Source organism: Enhydra lutris, unplaced genomic scaffold (assembly GCF_002288905.1).
Source record: "Enhydra lutris kenyoni isolate GAN:26980312 unplaced genomic scaffold, ASM228890v2 scaffoldscaffold11, whole genome shotgun sequence".
In the NCBI taxonomy this organism is placed as follows: Eukaryota; Metazoa; Chordata; class Mammalia; order Carnivora; family Mustelidae; genus Enhydra; species Enhydra lutris.
Window position 1 is genome coordinate 19226391 of NW_019154095.1, and position 17784 is coordinate 19244174.

At 41.4% G+C, this 17784-nt stretch overlaps 1 protein-coding gene across 3 annotated transcripts in view; it reads right to left on the reverse strand.

Moving 5' to 3' along the window:
• Positions 1 to 2438: 2438 nt before the first annotated feature.
• LOC111144516 (LON peptidase N-terminal domain and ring finger 1) overlaps positions 2439 to 17784 on the reverse strand; it is a 41827-nt gene continuing 26481 nt past the window's right edge. For 2 of the 3 annotated variants that reach the window (XM_022498833.1, XM_022498832.1), the window contains exons 8-12: positions 15293 to 15414; positions 12847 to 13005; positions 12599 to 12761; positions 9362 to 9514; positions 6519 to 7020 (exon numbers count right to left, since the gene is read on the reverse strand). In XM_022498833.1, the coding sequence (XP_022354541.1) occupies positions 6862 to 7020; positions 9362 to 9514; positions 12599 to 12761; positions 12847 to 13005; positions 15293 to 15414 (756 nt within the window). In that variant the 3' untranslated portion in view covers positions 6519 to 6861. Of the gene's footprint in view, positions 2490 to 6518; positions 7021 to 9361; positions 9515 to 12598; positions 12762 to 12846; positions 13006 to 15292; positions 15415 to 17784 lie in introns of those variants that run through there. The other variant, XR_002640406.1, reaches the window with a different exon arrangement.

Here is a 17784-nt window from a genome sequence, read left to right on the forward strand (position 1 = left end):
TATTTTTCTTATTCCTGCTTATTTATTTCCCTTTCCACTCAGAGAGTGCGCTTTAATAATTTTGTAAAACTGGTTTAGTGGTGAAGCATTCCTTAAGCATTTTTTTTTTTTTGGTCTGGGAAACTATTTATCTCTCCTATTCAGAATGATGGCCTTGCTGGATGTACTATTACTGGTTGTAGGTTTTTCTCTTTCAGCACTTTGAACATGCTACTCCCTTCTGGTTTGTGCAGTTTCTACTGAAAAAGCCTCTGATAACTGTTACATAGAAGAGAAACCCCATAAAGTTTTCTTTTCTCTTGCTACTGGTAAAATTCTCTTTATCACAACTTTTTGCCATTTTAATTACTATGTGCCTTTGTGTGAACCTCCTTGGATTGATTTTGTTAGAGGGTGTCTATCTCCTAGATCTGGAAATCTGTTTCTCCAGATGAGGGGAATTTTTGGCTATTTCTCTAAATTTTTGGCTCCTTTTTTTCCTCTCTTCTCCTTCTGGGATCCCTATAATGGGCATATTACTATGCTTGGTGGGGGTCACTGAATTCCTTTAGTCTCTTCTCATTTTCATTTTAATGCAATTCTTTTTTTTCTCCTATTCAGCTTGATTCCTTTCCATTACTCTGTCCTCCAGGTTGCTGATCTATCCTTCTGCTTCTGCTGGTCTACTCTGTATTCCCTCTAGTGTATTTTTATTTCAGTTACTGAGTTCTTCATCCCTGGTTGGTTCTTTTTTGTTTTCTATCTCTTTGTTGAGGATCTCACTGAGATCCTCCATTCTTTTCTCAAGTCCAGGGAGTATCTTTATGACCATTATTTTAAATTATTTATCAGACATTTTACTTCATTTCATTTAGGACCTATTCTTCTGTCTCCTCATTTTGTCTAAATCTCCGTGTCTGTTTCTCTGTGTTAGTAAAGTCAGCTATGTCTCCTGCTCTTGAAAGTAGTGGCCTTAGAAGAAGAGGTCTAGTGCCCTGCAGGACAATGCCCCCACATCCCTGTGGGTTGCACGTACCCTACTATTGTGCCTGACCAATGTTTGTCTTCAGTCATCTGCAGTGGCTTTTTTTTGCCTATTGTGGGCAGGATTTTGTGCCTCTGATGTTAATATCTTGGGCTTGTGTTGAGTCCAACCGGATGTCTGCCAAAGCTGTAGTAGCACTAAACTGTGGAGAGCTCTCCTTATGTTGTCCCCTGTGAGGCTTTGTTGGGTGGGGCCTGCAGTCAGACCAGATGTCTGCTCCCAACCTATTGCTGGGACGAATGTCAAATTGATATGTGGTTATTTCCCCCCACTCCAGTGGCCTGAATCACCTTGGAGTGGTCTTGGCCCTCTTGGGCTGCTTGGGCTGCCAGAGTTGTGGCACCATTTTGTGTGGTCTCCTGCTGATGGCGGGTTAGAGTAGGTGGGTCTATAGAACAGAAAGGCTGGTTTCACTGTGAACATGCTAGGCAGAGTGTTGGAGCTGCACTGGTTCCTGCAGGTGTCTGGGTATCTAGGCTGGGGATTGGAGGAAGGAAATGGTATCTGACAGTTCTTTTGTTCTCAAAGAAGTCTCTTAAAGATTCCTGCCCTTCCAGAGCATGTTCTGAGAGTAGTAAATAAATTTCCTTCCAGTATACCCATCTTCTTTCAAACTGCTGCTTCTATGCTTTATCTCAGTGTGCATGTTTGTTGTGCTGTCTCTTTAAAGGTGGGGACTCCGTTTCCTACTGCACTCCTGCTCTCCCAGAGTGGAGTCTGCTTATTTTTAAAGTTCCAGGTGTTACATCACTGATTATATGAACTTGGGATGTTAGGCGTCTCTGGTTTTCAAAGACAAATGTTGGGGGGAGGGGAATTTCTCTTTCCAGTGGGGGTCCCCCATGCTTCAGGTGCCTGGCATGGGATCTGTACCCTTTTCTGTGCCTTTAGTTGTCCCCCCTCCCTCCTGTGGACAGTCTTGTGGGTCAGCTTGGTTCCCGACCTCATCTGCCCTTATTACTGTTCTTGGTGTGGCATCTTTAAATTTGACTTTAGAGGGTTTGTCCTGCCAGTCTTTGTGTCACTTTCTGGGTTATTTACACTGGTTGGGTGTTATGTAGATATATCTGTGGGACAAGCTGAGTTGAGTATCTTCCTATTCCACCATCTTTCCTGGAAGTCCTTTGGTTAGCGTGGTTTAACATTTTTACCACTAAACTAGGTTTTCACATTCACTTCTCTTGATATTTCCTAATAGCAAACAGTGGAAGGATAATGCCAAATACTCCGTGACGTTTTTTGTTGTTGTTATTGTTTTGTTTTAAAGGTATTTGCCTCTACAATCATTCTTGACTACTATTTCCAGTTTCCAGTCTTCAAGCTTTTGTGTACTTGAAACATGACAAATTTGATCAGTGCAACCATGCTGTTCATAAAGGTTCATGGAATCACAATTTCAAATAGTAAATCCCAAGGAGTAAGTAGTTGTAGATTGAACAGATGAGCTCTAGATGGCTGGCCATCCCTACAGGAAAGACATACAGGAATTTCTAAAGAAAAATATACCACCTGTTGATTTATTGATTTCATTTTTACATAGTGTTTTCTACTTCTTAATATACCATGGTAATCGTGGTATAATTGTACTTTTGAATTGTACTTTTTCACATGGTCTCTCCATTTGTTACCAATAATAGGCACTGGTTGTTTCTAAGTTTTTGCTGTTCTAGAGACATTAAGAGTATCATCATTCATGTGGATTCTATTTTCTTGAATTAATGTACTTCCTTTAAAATAAGATTGGGTCAAAGAATATGACCATTTTAATGATCCTCGATACATACACTGCAACATAACTTTCTAAAAAGGTTGTTAGCAATTTACACTGCTCCCAGAAGTATATGGCCAAGCCTGACTTGGCCATCTCACAACCTGGGTGAGCTGCTTAAAAACAAGCTTTAATTTCATCACTGTATAATGCCTATTATGTGTCAAGCCTGCGATGTCAGAAAGTCAAGTGAATCATTTCCAGACCCTTCCTTACACACTAACCTTCTTAGATGTTTTATAACTTGATATGGTGGTAAGGTCGAGCCAGATGCCCGGGTTCAAAGTCAGTTTCACTGCACATTAGCTGTGTAAATCCTTTGACAATCACTTAACTACTTAGTCTTTCGGTTTTCTCATCCGTACAAGGAGAATGCCTACTTCGCAGGATTTTTCTGCGGATTAAATATGGTCTTACTACATGTTGAAAGTAAGCCTATGCTCTTTTCAATACCCTAAGCCAGGACCCCAAAAAATCCTTACGCATACATTTAATTTTGGTGAACAGCCAAAAGCTATTTGGAGGCAGGTCTGCAAGAGAACTCATTTATTAAACTGTTATAAATGTTTAATGTATAAAACCACTTAACATTTTTAAAGTGCTGGCATTTAAGCATTAGTTTATGAAGAAAATTTATTTTTTTATGAAGAAAATTTATATTGAATTCATATTGGGCCAGTCCTGTCATTGCAGATCGATGCCAGACAACGGAGTTATTGCTATTCTGTCTGTCCTCAGTCTGCCTGTGTAAGCTTGCCTTCTTTCCTTTTAAATGAGTCAGTTTGGTCCCTGAGAAAGCAAGATTATTTTTGTCTTGAGGTCTGAGAAAACTACTTGTATGAATTGCTTCTTCTCTTGCACTCTCCTTAAGAGACTTCTATTAGATGGATGTTAAAATTTGAATCAATCCTCCACGTCTCACACTTTAATGGGTCTCTCCTTGTGTTCTGGAAGGGGCCCCCATCCAACCTTCCACCTCACTCATTCATTCTTTGCATGCATTCTTCTATTTTGCTCGTCTACTTATTTTTATGATTCATTCACTGATTCAACAAACTTCTGTTGAATGTTTCTGTGGTACCAGGGATTGTCTAAAAACATTTTTTAGATTTCCAGATTTTTTTGAATTACACATCCTCAAATCGAAGACTGTTGAGTTTGTTGTCTCATTTAGAACTTTTCCTCAAATTTCTAGGATTTGTCTATTTATCTTTGACATTTGGGATCTTTGTTCATTCTTTCGGAATTGCTGGTTCAGTCACAGGTCACCTGCCTCCGTTAACTGTGGGGGAACATAGGGACACAAAACCACATGAGGTAGTGCAGGAGTCTGCAGTCTTAGAGTGTGGGCTCTCATTCCTACTGGGGATCTATAGCTAATGTTTCATGGGCCTTCTCTAGCCCAGTGTCCCCATTCTGTGATTTGGCTGGAGAACTATTGCTGTTGCTACCTACGGCTCAGCCCAAGTAGGAAAGAAGCCAAATGATCTACTTTTGTCAGGTGTTAGCTCCCCCAGAAATCCTCTGGAGTCTTCTAAGATCCTCCCCTAGTTTGGGGGATAGTCCTCCACTTCCGCAAAGCTGTGCTCTCCTCAGTCTTCTAGATCATGTCCTGTTTCCCTATCTCAGAAATTCCTCAAAAGCATTTGTCAACTGATGGATTTTTGATTTCACAACATCATTAGATTTCATTTTCTTTACTGTCATTTTGTTGGATTTGGAGGAGAGAAGGCAAAGGCATCGCTCAGTCTAACCATCTTTATACAGTCTCTCTTCTTAATGGGCATTTATTTCAGTTCGGTGGTCAGGCTAGTAAATCTGTCCAAACTGCTAGACACCAGTCATAATACTCGTGAGAGGGTTTATGCACGATTCAGTTACCTCCTGTCAGTGCCATCAGCAAAGTACAAGGAAAGTGCTATGGAGTTCAGAGTTCTATTCGAGTGAGGGTGTCTGGGTTCCTTGAAGAACAGGAAGATACGGGCATGTGGCGACAGGTGTATTTAGAAAAGAGCAGCAACTAGCTTCTTGGACTTGAAATGTTCAAAAGTGACAAAACTTAGTTACATCAAGTGATGAGGGTAAGAAATTGATCAGGTCTTTGTTTCCCTTTCTGGATAAATGGTTCGTAAGGTACAGGATGAAAATAATTGTCCAGGGTTCCAAGAAAATCTATAGATATAATAACAGAACATTCATCACAAAATTAGGGTCAAATGATAAAACTCATGAATTCCCATGTACATGTATGTATGTACATGTAGTATGTACATGTAGACAGAGATCCTTTCATGCCCATTTGTGTGTGCGCTTATCAGCCATAGATTCAGCACCAGGTAAATCCTACTTCTTTCTCCTACATATTTTGAGAACTACAGGTAAAATCTGCATGTGTATTACTACCCGGACACTACTCAACGGGCATTCAATAGTTTATTATAAGAAAGTTTACCACTCCAGAACTACAGGTAAAGTACATTTGGGGAATGGCCCACTCTTTGGACAGATCCTTAATTAGCATAATTGTGGGGGCAAAGGAGAGTTCACTAGGCCTTCATTTCTGAATATATTTTTTATAAGAATATGCACTGTTCAATGACTTATCTAATTTGGAAAATCCTACCCGGGAAATTGGGGCCTGGTGTTTAACCAAGGAATCTCAAATGGGGGTAACGTGAAGAATCGTGTCTTTACCCTAATTCTAAATGTTAAAAAATTGTACTTTAAAGGTTTGTTTTAGGGCCTAAAGCCACCTTAAGACACTGGATTGTTTAGTCAAAAATGATCAAAAGAAGTATTTTGAAGGCTATAAGCTTCTCGTGTCACAAAACAATAAGCAAAACTCATCCGATCTTTATGACACTGACCTAAAATATAAGAAAAAAATTATTATGAATTTAGCTTTTATTCAAAATTAAATAAGCAAAAGCAAAAGTTTAAGAAACTTTTACAAAGTACTTACATAAAAGAAAGTTAATAGGGACAGTCACAAGTTTGCAACAAATAATTACAAAAGTATCTAGGGCAGCAAGAATATAAACCATGTCATAGCATGGTGATCTAATTGTGATATGAATAAGGCATAACTAACATTTGCACCAAGACCAGAATTAAAAAATAAAACATACTTTAAAAGCTTAGTTCTACATTAAGCTTCTCCTCTTCCCCCAGATCCTTAATGCATGTATCCTATGTAATTCTTTTAAACACATCATGTCAAACTATAAATTATATAGATGGGCAGTTAATGTGAAAAGCCCCCTAAAATGTACAAACTAACTGGTACTGAGTTGAGTTCTCCATTTACCTTTATGTACAGTTCAATGTAAACCATATTTTCACAGTTTTGAGTGTTTTATGAATAGATGCACAGTACCATGGCAGGTTTGCAATTGTTCCTAAAAACTGGCTCTAGGTTCTGCATCCCAAGCCTGCTGGCCTCTAGGACGCAAGTATTTACATAAATAAGGAACTGTGTCATAGTCAGTGGTCAAGACAGTTCAGCAAGAGCAGGATTTCCAACCGAGAGAGATACTCAATACCGTAGCTTACAGACTTGTGCAAATAGAAGCATTTAGGACAGATACATCTGAGGTGAATTCAACTCGCAAAAACTTGTCTCACTGCTGTTGTAAACTCAGGCAATAACCAACCCTCAGCCAGGTCTGCTCTCTATGGCTTTTTTTTTTTCTTTTAAAATTTTAAAGCCAGAGAAAATGCGCACGCGCGCACACACACACACACACACACACACACACACCCCACATACACACGGGTCTCGCTTCGTTTTAGAATATGGTACATAGTGCAACTTCATGACAATGTAGAGGTCTGACACACATTCAGTGCGTGTTTTTCTGTGCAAGTTCTTAGTGGTCTCCGTCCTACTTGAAGGTATTGATTTGCAGAACCACATGATTCAGGAGGTTGAAGGAAGGGGAAAAAAAAAAAAAAAAAAGGTTTCCTTACATTTCTCAAACCAGCACTGGATGTGCAAAAGGCAGCAGACAACCCGGCCGTCGGCACAGCCAGATCAGGGTAACTTTAAAGGAAGATCCAAGCAGTCAGTTTACTTAGATTGGTCTCTAGAAAAATAGGTCAGTATATGCTGTATCTTTGTCAACCGTTCTTTCAAAGACTTCATCGACAAGACAGACAGCTGGTATCGGGGATCTACAGGGAGAACGGCCAGGAGCCACCAACACCAAGCCGGTCCGTTAGGGGTTGCCTAAAAACGATCAAGTTCATAGTGTTAATACAAGGCACATCTCTGGGACAAAAGCAGTAACAAACCAACAAGCCACTGGTCACTGAGCGCTTTACTACGTGTCCAAGAGTGTCTCTCAAATTCTTCTAACAGGCAGGTAAGGAAGGCTCTTATGCCCGTATGAAAGGGGGAAAGGGGACACCGGACTGAAACCCAGACCTGACGCCAGGGCCGGCCCTCTCTCCTCGGCCCCGCGCTGCCTTGCGGCAGGGTCGCTCTCCTTCAGGCTGCGGACATCTGGGGACCGTCCTGTGCCTGGTGTCCTGTTCAGCAGCAGGTCTGACCTCTCTCCACTAAGACGCCAGAGGCGGCAGTGAAAAGTTCTCTCGAATTGCATGAGGGGTGAGGTCTTAAATGTGAAAGACACACATGGAATAGCAAGGGAAAGAGGAAAGGAGCCGTCAAAGACAACGACACACCACATGTGCCACGGGGACAAAACTGTCCTGAGAACTACTTTCTTAAAATACATATCTAAAACGTTAAGCGGATATTTAAAAATGTCTGCAAAGAACTGTGGAATCCTAGGCAAGATATGAAAAGGTCTCCACCTCTAGCTTTGTTCTAAAAATAAACATTTCCAGCAAAGAAGTCCTTCGGATGCTGCTCTGGTGTTGCAAGGGCTGTCTGCGAGCTACTGAAAGAACTTGGAATTTGTACACAGGAATTTTTAAGCCACTTCTGTTGCACACTGGCTTGCTTCTTACTGAACCTGAAACCCGAGGTTTCAGAATGACAGAAGGCGCTCCCGAGATCAGTGTGGATCCCTCTAGAATCTCCTAGAATCACACTGAAGTTGCTGTGTTCGTGGACTATCTCCGCTCAGCTCAGCCTCACTACCTCCTCCTCCTCGCATTTCAGGGGGGTTGGAAACGTTTCCCAGAATCCGTTCCTTCACATGGTTCTGGGTTAGAGTTGGCTAAGGAGAGGCACACTTCTGTGAGATGTGGAAGTTGGAAGAGAAGAAACCATTGTTCTCCTGAGACTGTTGCAAAGTGTCGGCAGATCTGCAGGAGCGTTCCAGAGAATTCTTAGCAGCCACCTGATACTGATACTGGTGGGTACCTCCCTGGTCTTCCTAAGAATTACAGAAACTTCCTGCAAGTTCTTGAGAAGATGGTGCTTCACTGCATCAGGCTGAGATCTATGGTGGCAGGCCCCCGTCTCCCATCCGTGAGGTCCCTGATCTTCACTCCTCCAGCTCTACCAACAGCTGTGTCAACTCTATGTCCTACAGTAAACCCCTCCCGCCTGGATTATACAGCGTGGCCGCTTTTGTTTTCCTGACCAAGTCCTGATTCCCGACAATACTACCAGAAAGCAGTGCTAGAGGACTGAATAATAAAAGGGAAGGGTGGTGAACGCAAGGTTGGATTTTTACATTTAAATTCTACTTGTTCAATTTTATGATTATCAAAGGCTATTCCGTCCCAGCTAATCAGATTCAGGTAGCGAGGATAAAACAAATGTGTGGCAACTGCTGGGATGTGGGACACAGAGGGGTACTCAGTTCAAAGAAGATGGTCTGGTGTGAGAAGTTCAAGTTCAGGTGAAGGATTCAGCAGGGATTCAGACACTTAGGCGAGCCTTTGAAAATCAGAATGAGAGGCAGTGTCCATCACACTGGGATCTAGTCTCTCTCCCTCTTCATCTCTTTCTAGACATTCCATTATGAAATCTACTACCCTCTGACCATCAACATTTTAATCAATTCAAAATGCTTAGGTCTAAAAGTTAGTGTTTTGATGGATCGATCATCAGATTTTCCAGAATGAGGATACTTCTTTTCGTGCGCCTTACAGTGCCAACTGCACCGATCGGCTCGCACAGAAAGTGCCTTCTATACATTGAAGTTAAACATAAACCTTAAGTACTTGAGCAAGACCATCAGAACGATAGTTTCCTGAGGAGCGAAGTGTTAAATATGAAGAGACACAAAACCCAGCTGTCACAGAATAGCTGACTGGCTCCAAGGCTGACTAGGTCTCTTATTAATCACAATTTACTAGGTGGGTACCATTTTACTAGACTATTCTACCTTCCACTCCTTATGCTTCCTTCAAGCAAATCCCCTGTGAAGGGCTTTGTTCTATGCACTCACAGCTACAGCTACCTCAGGTGACAACTCTGTCCTTGCCCATCCCTATGCAAACTCTAGTGGACATCAAAGGAGAACAGGGTCATGACTTTAAAGCCAGCAGGGACAAGGAAATGCTGTGCAAAAGGAAAACAGAACTTAAAAATCCACTAATTTGAGTTTATTTAGAAAAGACTTTTGGAAACAATATCCAAGCCATCCTACCTGAAGGTTCTCCTCCCTCCCAGGCATTGAGCCAAAGTGCTGAAGAATTTGGCTTCGAAATCTGTCTCTTAAATTCTGAAACCAGCTGCAGGCTTGTGAGTAGACCAGATCATGAAGCTGTCTGAGGTTCTTGATCTCCTCTTCATTCTCAACCTAGAAACACAACAGTCAGTTAAGACTCGTGTCTAGTCTTCCGGTCCCTTATCACTAACCCTACAGAAATGAGAAAATAGTAAGAATTTAGAAAGAGGCAATACCTATTCCAGCGCTGGATCAGAGTACTCTGCAATATATATATGTATATAAAAAATATATATCATATATATATATATATATATTATGCATTTCTGCCTCACGTGCTGCCCACAGCCAGACAGAAGAAGCACCAATGGAGGGCCACCCCACTTGTCCACAATACTGTGGAACCCTCCCGAGAGCTTCCAGGTGGGAGTGGGACTCCTGAGGGTGAGTTCTTGGATAAAGGGCTATGCAAATTTGAAACTCCTTTTTGGCTTTATGGATTAATGGCTCTTGAAAATAGTGGAACAATAAAAGGGAAGACCAGGGGGGAAAGTTTTAGGCAGAGCTACCATGGCAGAACCCAGGAACAGGATGGAGGACAACCATAGTGACACCTTTTTACCAGGGAACTGGAGAATAACAAGAAACTAAAACCAGTATATCAGAAAAGAGAGAATAAATTATGCCAAGATGAAGTGCTTCCTGTGAAGGCCAAGGCTGGGGCTACCTCCATCATCCCTCCCTGCATCCTGCAGGCAACATAAAATTAAACGCATCCGCCTTGCAACCTAAGATCCAGAAGGAGTAGCCTCCAGAACCCAGGAGAGAAAATAGAGCATTAACTCATCCATTGATTTCTTCGGCACGCGCTTCTAGCCCACTCGCTCCGTGCCAGGGAGCGCCCCACTTCACATACATTAAGCCCTCTGAACAAACACCAGGCCTGACTCAGCCTTTGATACTTTTAGAGTGACTCACTATAAAAACAATATACTTTTTATTTTTGAAAGATCTGAAATGAAAAATTAAAAACCACTTGCTTTTTGCACAGTGTGAATGTACTTAATGCCACTGAACTACAGACTTAAAAATGATTAAACCGGTAAATTTTGTTAAGAAAGAGACAGAGGAACCACACAACTGAATTCTAGTCTTGGAATGATGACAGAAGGTTCAGTCCCTTGCTAACACTCATTGGTCTTGATAGGAGCTGGAAACAAGCTTGTGACTTGTTAAAAGTATTAAAGAAAACTGCTACTTTGTACCCTGCTAAAATTCAAGGAAACCACGGGCTGGAGAAAACAATGACAAAAAGGTGAGTGCCTGAGATGGAAAACAGAGCTGGCTAAACGCGAGTAGAACCTGAAGTCTTCAGTAGAAGTCACAGAAAACGGAATCACTACACTAAGGAGAAAAAGAAAAGGCTTTGCTGTAAAAACCAAATTTGAGAAGCTCTTCCAAAGAAGACAACAAATCATTATGGAGATGAGGCCTTAGGAGGAGGAAAAATTATGAGACATTCCTAAGACTACAAAGACAGAGAACGGTCTCTAAACCTCAAATCCATAATGCTTTCAATATGCTATTCTCTTGCCCCGTATCAACAGTCACAGGGTTAGCCATATACTCAAGGGATTTTGTCATCAAATCCAAATGTGAAGTGTAAACTTGCAAAAAGCTAAAACGGGGCAGTACTTTTACAAGGAATATTGCCTTTAGCACATGATTCTGTTAACCAAGCATGTCTGTTTATCAAGGCACAGATGTTATCAATCAGCTCAGAATTTCAACTCATTTCGAGGTGATGGGGAAGGGGAAGGGAAATATGTGCCATAGGCCACCAGCAAAGAAAAAGTGTCGTGGGGGCGCCTGGGTGGCTTGGTGGGTTAAAGCCTCTGCCTTTGGCTCGGGTCATGATCCCAGGGTCCTGGGATCGAGCCCCACATTGGGCTCTCTGCTCAGCAGGAAGCCTGCTTCCTCCTCTCTCTCTGCCTGCTTCTCTGCCTACTTGTGATCTCTATCTGTCAAATAAATAAAATCTTCTAAAAAAAAGTGTCGTGTCCCCATGGCATCGGGAAGGGAAATTTGTGCCATAGGCCACCAGAAAAGAAGTGTCGTGTCCCCATGGCATCTTTATAATAAGCTAGGACAGGGAATATCAGACTAATCGAGTTCACCAGAGAGGCAGTACCGCATATGAAAGCAGAGCACTCAGGGGCCAGAAAGCTTGCTTTCAGTCACTTTTAGGACTCTGCCTCTAGGATCTTAGGCAAATTAACACTTTTTTTTACCTCCCTCATCTGCTAGCTGAGTTTTGCAAATTCAATGAGCTTACGTCTGTAGAAGTGCCTAATGTCAACATTCAATAAGCAATTAAAATGAAGGGCCCAGTGGGAAAAGTCCATGAACAGTGGGAGTGTAAGATCAGTGGTTTTATAATGTCCTTCCAAAAGAAACTGCCTTTAATTTGGTACCTAGCCTAACTGCAGATGGTGACTGAGCTACTGGAAACATCAGAAGGGCCCCATGAACCCTGTCCAAGAAGGTCATCCCAATAAACCTCCCCAGGTAAGCCGTCACCAGGAAGTGTAGTGATGGTACTTTCTCTGTGATGCCCTAGACTTTGAACACATCACCCAACTATGTCCCTTTATCATTAAGGTTACGCCACACACACATATAGAAGTTTTTAAAGGATTTTGTGTTTACATTTATGTCATTTCAGTCTGCTGATTATATCAGTTTTGACTACTAAATTTAATCGAGAAGGGCAGGGATTAGCAGCTTTCCTAACTTAGATGGACTAAGCCCCCTCCATACCCACATACTTCCAGGTACCATGCTGGTTCTAGAGCCTGGAGAAATGAAGACCTACGTTCTGGACACCCAGGCTCGCCTGGAACTCTCCGTAAGAACGAGACAAGAAAAACCTAACTTGCAGGTAAAATGTCTAACTCTAGAACTCTAAACTGTTTTCCTCCAACGGTATCAACCACAGACCTTCCAACAGGTAAGAAATGTACATTCCTAATTTGTAACATTCAACCATAATCTGCAAAACTAAGAGAGAATTTCTGATAAATACCAAAGTTCAGATCAGTGAGGATCTCTGAGAGGAAGAAGCGTTCTATGTGCCTGGAAAAGTATCAGCCTGCATGTCTGTGTAAGGACTCGGGCAGAGGATACTGAGGTGGTGAAAAAATCATTTTTTCATACCTTCACATCTTCCAGATATTCAATGTCTGCAGTGCAATATCCATCTTTCATTCCCCTTTTTAAAACTCTAAACCGTTTTCCTCCAACGGTATCAACCACAGACCTTCCATCAGGTAAGAAATGTACATTCCTAATTTGTAACATACAACCATAATCTGCAAAACTAAGAGAGAAATTCTGATAAATATCAAAGTTCAGGCATGTGAGTTCCGATACAAACAAAAATATTTATGCACAGAAAAGCGTACCTATTTTGTGTGTCACTGACACACATTCCAAATTGCTTAGTCCCAGTTTGCATACTTCTTCGAATCATCAATCTGTATCTTGGCTCAAACACATGAAGAGGGCAAGGCACAGTGGGGTAGGCCATAGTGCAAACAAATATTGGAACATTCTTGGTCAAGCTAAAGAAGAAAAAAGTTTCATTATCACATATCAGAACATAAAAAAATCTGTGAAGCTTGCCACGTTATAAATTAATATAAACAATTAGCTCTAAATGAGGTGATTTTTATTTTTGCCAAGAGCAAGAATCAGCATCTCTTCATTAAGCTCTCACAGATGCAATATTAATACTAAAAATCTGTGATCCTTTTATCAAAGTAAATCTGAATTTAAGATACCAAATTATTATATAGAGCTAAATCATTTACGAATAAAAGGTATAATTAGTATTTGGTATTAAAAATTTGTTTAAAATATATGTAAGTTAACCTTTTGTCCATAAAATACTCTTAGAGAAGGAAAAATGAGCTCCCACAATAGACAAAAAGCAAATCCTTAAGATTCTTAGTGCATTTGAAAATATTTCAAATGCACTATGAAAAACAGATTAACTCTTTTTTCAGGATGATTAAAATTAGAGAATATTTTTCACTGCCAGATTGGCAGGAAATAAGAAGGATAAAGGCAACGCCCAGTCCTGGCAAGTTCGTGGGAAAAACCGGCAGTGAGGAGGACAGTTTGAAACCATACAACCCTGCTGGAGAAGAATTTGGCTGCGTGTGTCAAAAACTTTAAAAAGTTCATATCCTTTGAACTTCTAGAGATAATTCTAAGCACTTTAGGACAGTTTACTGTAACATTGTATACAGTAACCAAAACTTAGAAGAGGGACTACTAAAATCCTATAGGCCTCTCCACAAAATGAAACACTGTTTTCATTAAAAGATGTGTACATGTTGACTTGGAAAAAAAAGAAATAACAGGAGATTATAGACTAACATAAATAAAATGATCTCATTTTTGTTTAAAATGTATTTATACATATATTAAAATCTAGAAGGATATATGTCAAAATGCCCATGGGTGATTCCTTTCAGGTTATAGATTGTGACCTTCCTCCTCCCTTCCCCCACAGGCTAATTTTACAGTATTTTCTAGTTTTTCTTCAAAAAGGCATAACTATATTAAAGTAATATTTCATATTACAAGTGCTTGTTCCTCTTTTGAAAATGTGTATTCTACCCTCACTGAGCACTCTACTGGGTCTTACAGCTCGTACGTTGACAAGCAGTGGATCTATTAATTAGGAAAACTCTCGAGTACCTGGGGATGAGCTACCTCTTTTAAAAAATCCCCTGTTGCTAAGCGGCAAGACTCCCTCCGACCTCCCTGCCTCACTCAGCACCCCCTCCCATGACTCCTTCCTCTGTCATTTGAAGATTCCAGTCTTTGGCAGAGTTAGATTAATTTCTAAATTATATCTGAGGCTTTCTTATATCCGGCTTTTCACACTGTTGACCAAAAAGGTTCATAATCCTCGTATCAAAATATTTTCTATCCTAAAAATCACACAACAGAACATGAGTTCCATGGAAGACCAATCAGTATCCATTTTGGTACAGAGAAGACTGGAAATCGTTCTTCTGTGGAAGGCCCCTGGCCCAGTGAAGACAGTCAGTGGACACATACTAATTTTGCAAGCACAGTTTTTTCTTAGAAAGTAAGAAAAAATGTATTTTGAAAAATAGTCGAAACAAACAAGGTATTACGTAAAAACTGCAATTCTGTTCTTCAGGGTGGAAGAAAAAGTCAAGAAATTAAATACCTAGGAAAAATTTGAGAGACTCAGGTGACTGGAGCAAGAGGAAAAGACATGAAGGGAAAAGAACGGAAGAGAAGGACGAGGAAGGAAGAATACAGAGCAACAAAAGCAGGTCCGACCTCCCCAGCCCCGACTAGCCCTTGTGTGCTCGCTCTTCACAGCGGTCTATACCAGCTGTACCAGTCAATAATCTTCATTGACTGAGAATTTGGCCCCTAAATCTTTCAGTCTCAGGCCTCAAAGTCCCACCCCCTTCCCTAAGCTCTAATTGGCTACTGCGCCTGCCAATCAGGGCCCTCTCTCCTCAATCCTCTTCTTGTCCTGCCTTGGGGCACCAAGGCACCTGAGGGCTCCATTCCCAGTTCCACTGCCTGAAGTCCCTGCAGGAAATCCCTCCTCCACCTAAAAACCTGCTTGGGGCAAAGAGCTGAGTTGCCAGCCTCCAGTGGAAGATCTGGAAGTTACCAGAGAAACTCTTAAACTTCTGTCTGTTGAGGACAGGGGAAGCTGACCAGGGTTTGTTTAAAATGCGCCTCTGGCTAGACTGGGTTGGACTGTAGACAGGATCCAGCTCGCTGGGAGGAGGTCTCTCCTTACTGTGTCAAAGGGCGGGGATCACAGTAACTTTATGAGAAGAAACTTACTGTGAGAGCTCAGCAGTTTCTTCATCATATATTTTTTTTCTCTCAGACAGCTCATCAGGCAGATACTTCACTATCAATTCTTCCAACAGCTGTGTGACACAGTACCTCCTATCTGCTAGATACTAAAAGACAATATTATTTTACATTCCAGTGCTTTTCCTACGGTATAAAACAGGCAAAACAGTTGAACTGAATAGAGTAAAGCCTTAATGACATATTTATACAGTCGAGTCTGAATTAATGGGGGAGGGGGACATGACAATGGATGGTGCCAAACGGGTCCACCTGCCCAGGCTGTGCCCGAGACCCTGAAGGCTACGCGGCTGCAGCGGAAACTGCGCCCTGGACAGAAGCCCCTGGTCTTGCGGTGGCCACAAAGCCTCTCTCAGCAGCAGTCAGGCCTGCCCTGCCCTCTCCCACACCAAAGGCCAACTTCTCTCGTGCGGCTCCTGGGTACTTCAAACTAGCATTTTGTCGGAGAAACAAAAGCGATGGAATAAAGAAAATAAGACCCTCGCCTTAAGTTGGGTTCCCTATTTCAGGGGCGGAGTTCCCAGATCATTTTTCTTTCAGATATTCCTTCCACCGTCACCTGCTATCACTCAGACCCTTAGGGTGCGGTTGCTTTCCCCCCTCTATAAAACGGTACATTTGTACTTCTCCCTCAGTCCTCGGAAAAACTGCCCCTCACGCATTTCTGTCCTTCTCTATTGCAACTGCTAAAGGCCGTACCTCTCCCTCCTGCCTAGGAAGAAGCCTGCCTGTCCTGCTGCAACTTTACCTTTTCCATGACGTCTGCTTAACTAGGTTTCTGTCTCCCAAGAGGCCCATTTTTACCGTCTTTACCACATAAAAGGCCGTCATCACAGCCTGCCCCGTATGCCTCCGTGGACAAGGAGACCTTCTACTTCTGTAGGTAAGTTAAAAACTGCCTGAGGCCGGGGACCAGGTCAGAGTGTGTGTTCAGGATTTTGAAACAAGAAAATCACCAGTATAATCTCATAAAACTAGCGAGGCACAACTCTTGGGAAACAATCACAAGATTAAAGAGAAGCCGTACTTTTAATCTGCAGATGCGGCAAAAAATAAGGGTTTGTCATTATCCGATGAGGAACAGAGGAGGAGGGAGCGTGAGAGGTTGGGAAACGGGACAGGAGTGGTTTTCAAATGTGAGCCTCCGTCAGGGCTTGTTAAAATGCAGATTGCTGAGCCCTAGCCCGGAGTTTCTGACTTAGTGGCTCTGCAGTAGGGGCTCAGAATTTGTATTTCTAACAAGTTCCCAAGTGAAGGGGAACACATTTTGAAAACCAGGGTACAATATGTTATACATAATATATAATGTAATACTCATGTACTAAATTTGGGGAAATACAACCTCTCTTACATTACCGACAGGAATCTAAATTCGTACAATATTTCTGGAGGACCAAGCTACGCAGCAATTGGTTTAAAAAGTCTTATGAATATATGACTTTTGATCAGTAATTCAGCCTTCCAGAAATTTTATCCTAAGGAAATAGTCAAAGACGCCAAGCATAGCATATTTAAAAAAAAAAAAAAAAAAAGAACAAAGCAACTTACATACTCAACATGTAAGAGAAATGTTAAATCAATGGACTATTATGCTGCTATAAAAATCCTATCTTTAAAATACATTCAAATGAAAAAAAATGAGCAAAAGAAAATGACAAGTAGGAAAAGTATAAAACTATAGATCATATCAATTTGTTCTTTAAATATTAGAAATTTACCTATTATACAGGGTATCCTTAGGGCACAGGGTAAGATTATTTTCAAACAGTACGTTAACTGTATTTATAAGTAACACGCTTATAAGGTGAGCTCTCTCTACATTTGAAGCCACATATTTAATTATTAACTTGAGAGAAAGCATAATAAATATACTACAGAGTATCTAAAAACCTGGAAACACAGGAAAAACAGCACGGTTAGAGTACTTCACCTGAAAGTATAGCAGTTGGAATGTAACTAACAAACTCTTTGAGTTTCTCTTGTTTCTGGACTTTATGAAAATTCTGTATATGGTTTTATGTCTCACATACTGGTTTGTTATGTAAGACCCATATCAAATGTAATAGCACATATGTATTATTACAGTATCTGTACAGAGCTGAGTTTTCTATATAGAAAATAACTATGTACATTCAACTGCAAAATGTCTTATCCATTTTTCATTCATATTGGAAGGCACTTTTTTCTTTAAGTAGTCCTGTCACCCACAGAGACAGGATCACTCTCCCTGATCAATGCTATCCTTGCAGTTGGAGCTTAGAATTCTACAGCCTGGGCCTCAGCTTATGGGGGCTCCAGTCACCCAAGCAGGACTGGGAGAATGCAGTCTTCCCACTGGCGACAGAAGAGATGCACCTGAGATCTAGCTGTTTCCCTAACACAGGTTACCACTGACCATACAAGGGGTGTGGGAAGCTGTTCTGTCCAGTATAGCACTTTCTAGAGCTGGGCTGCCCAAA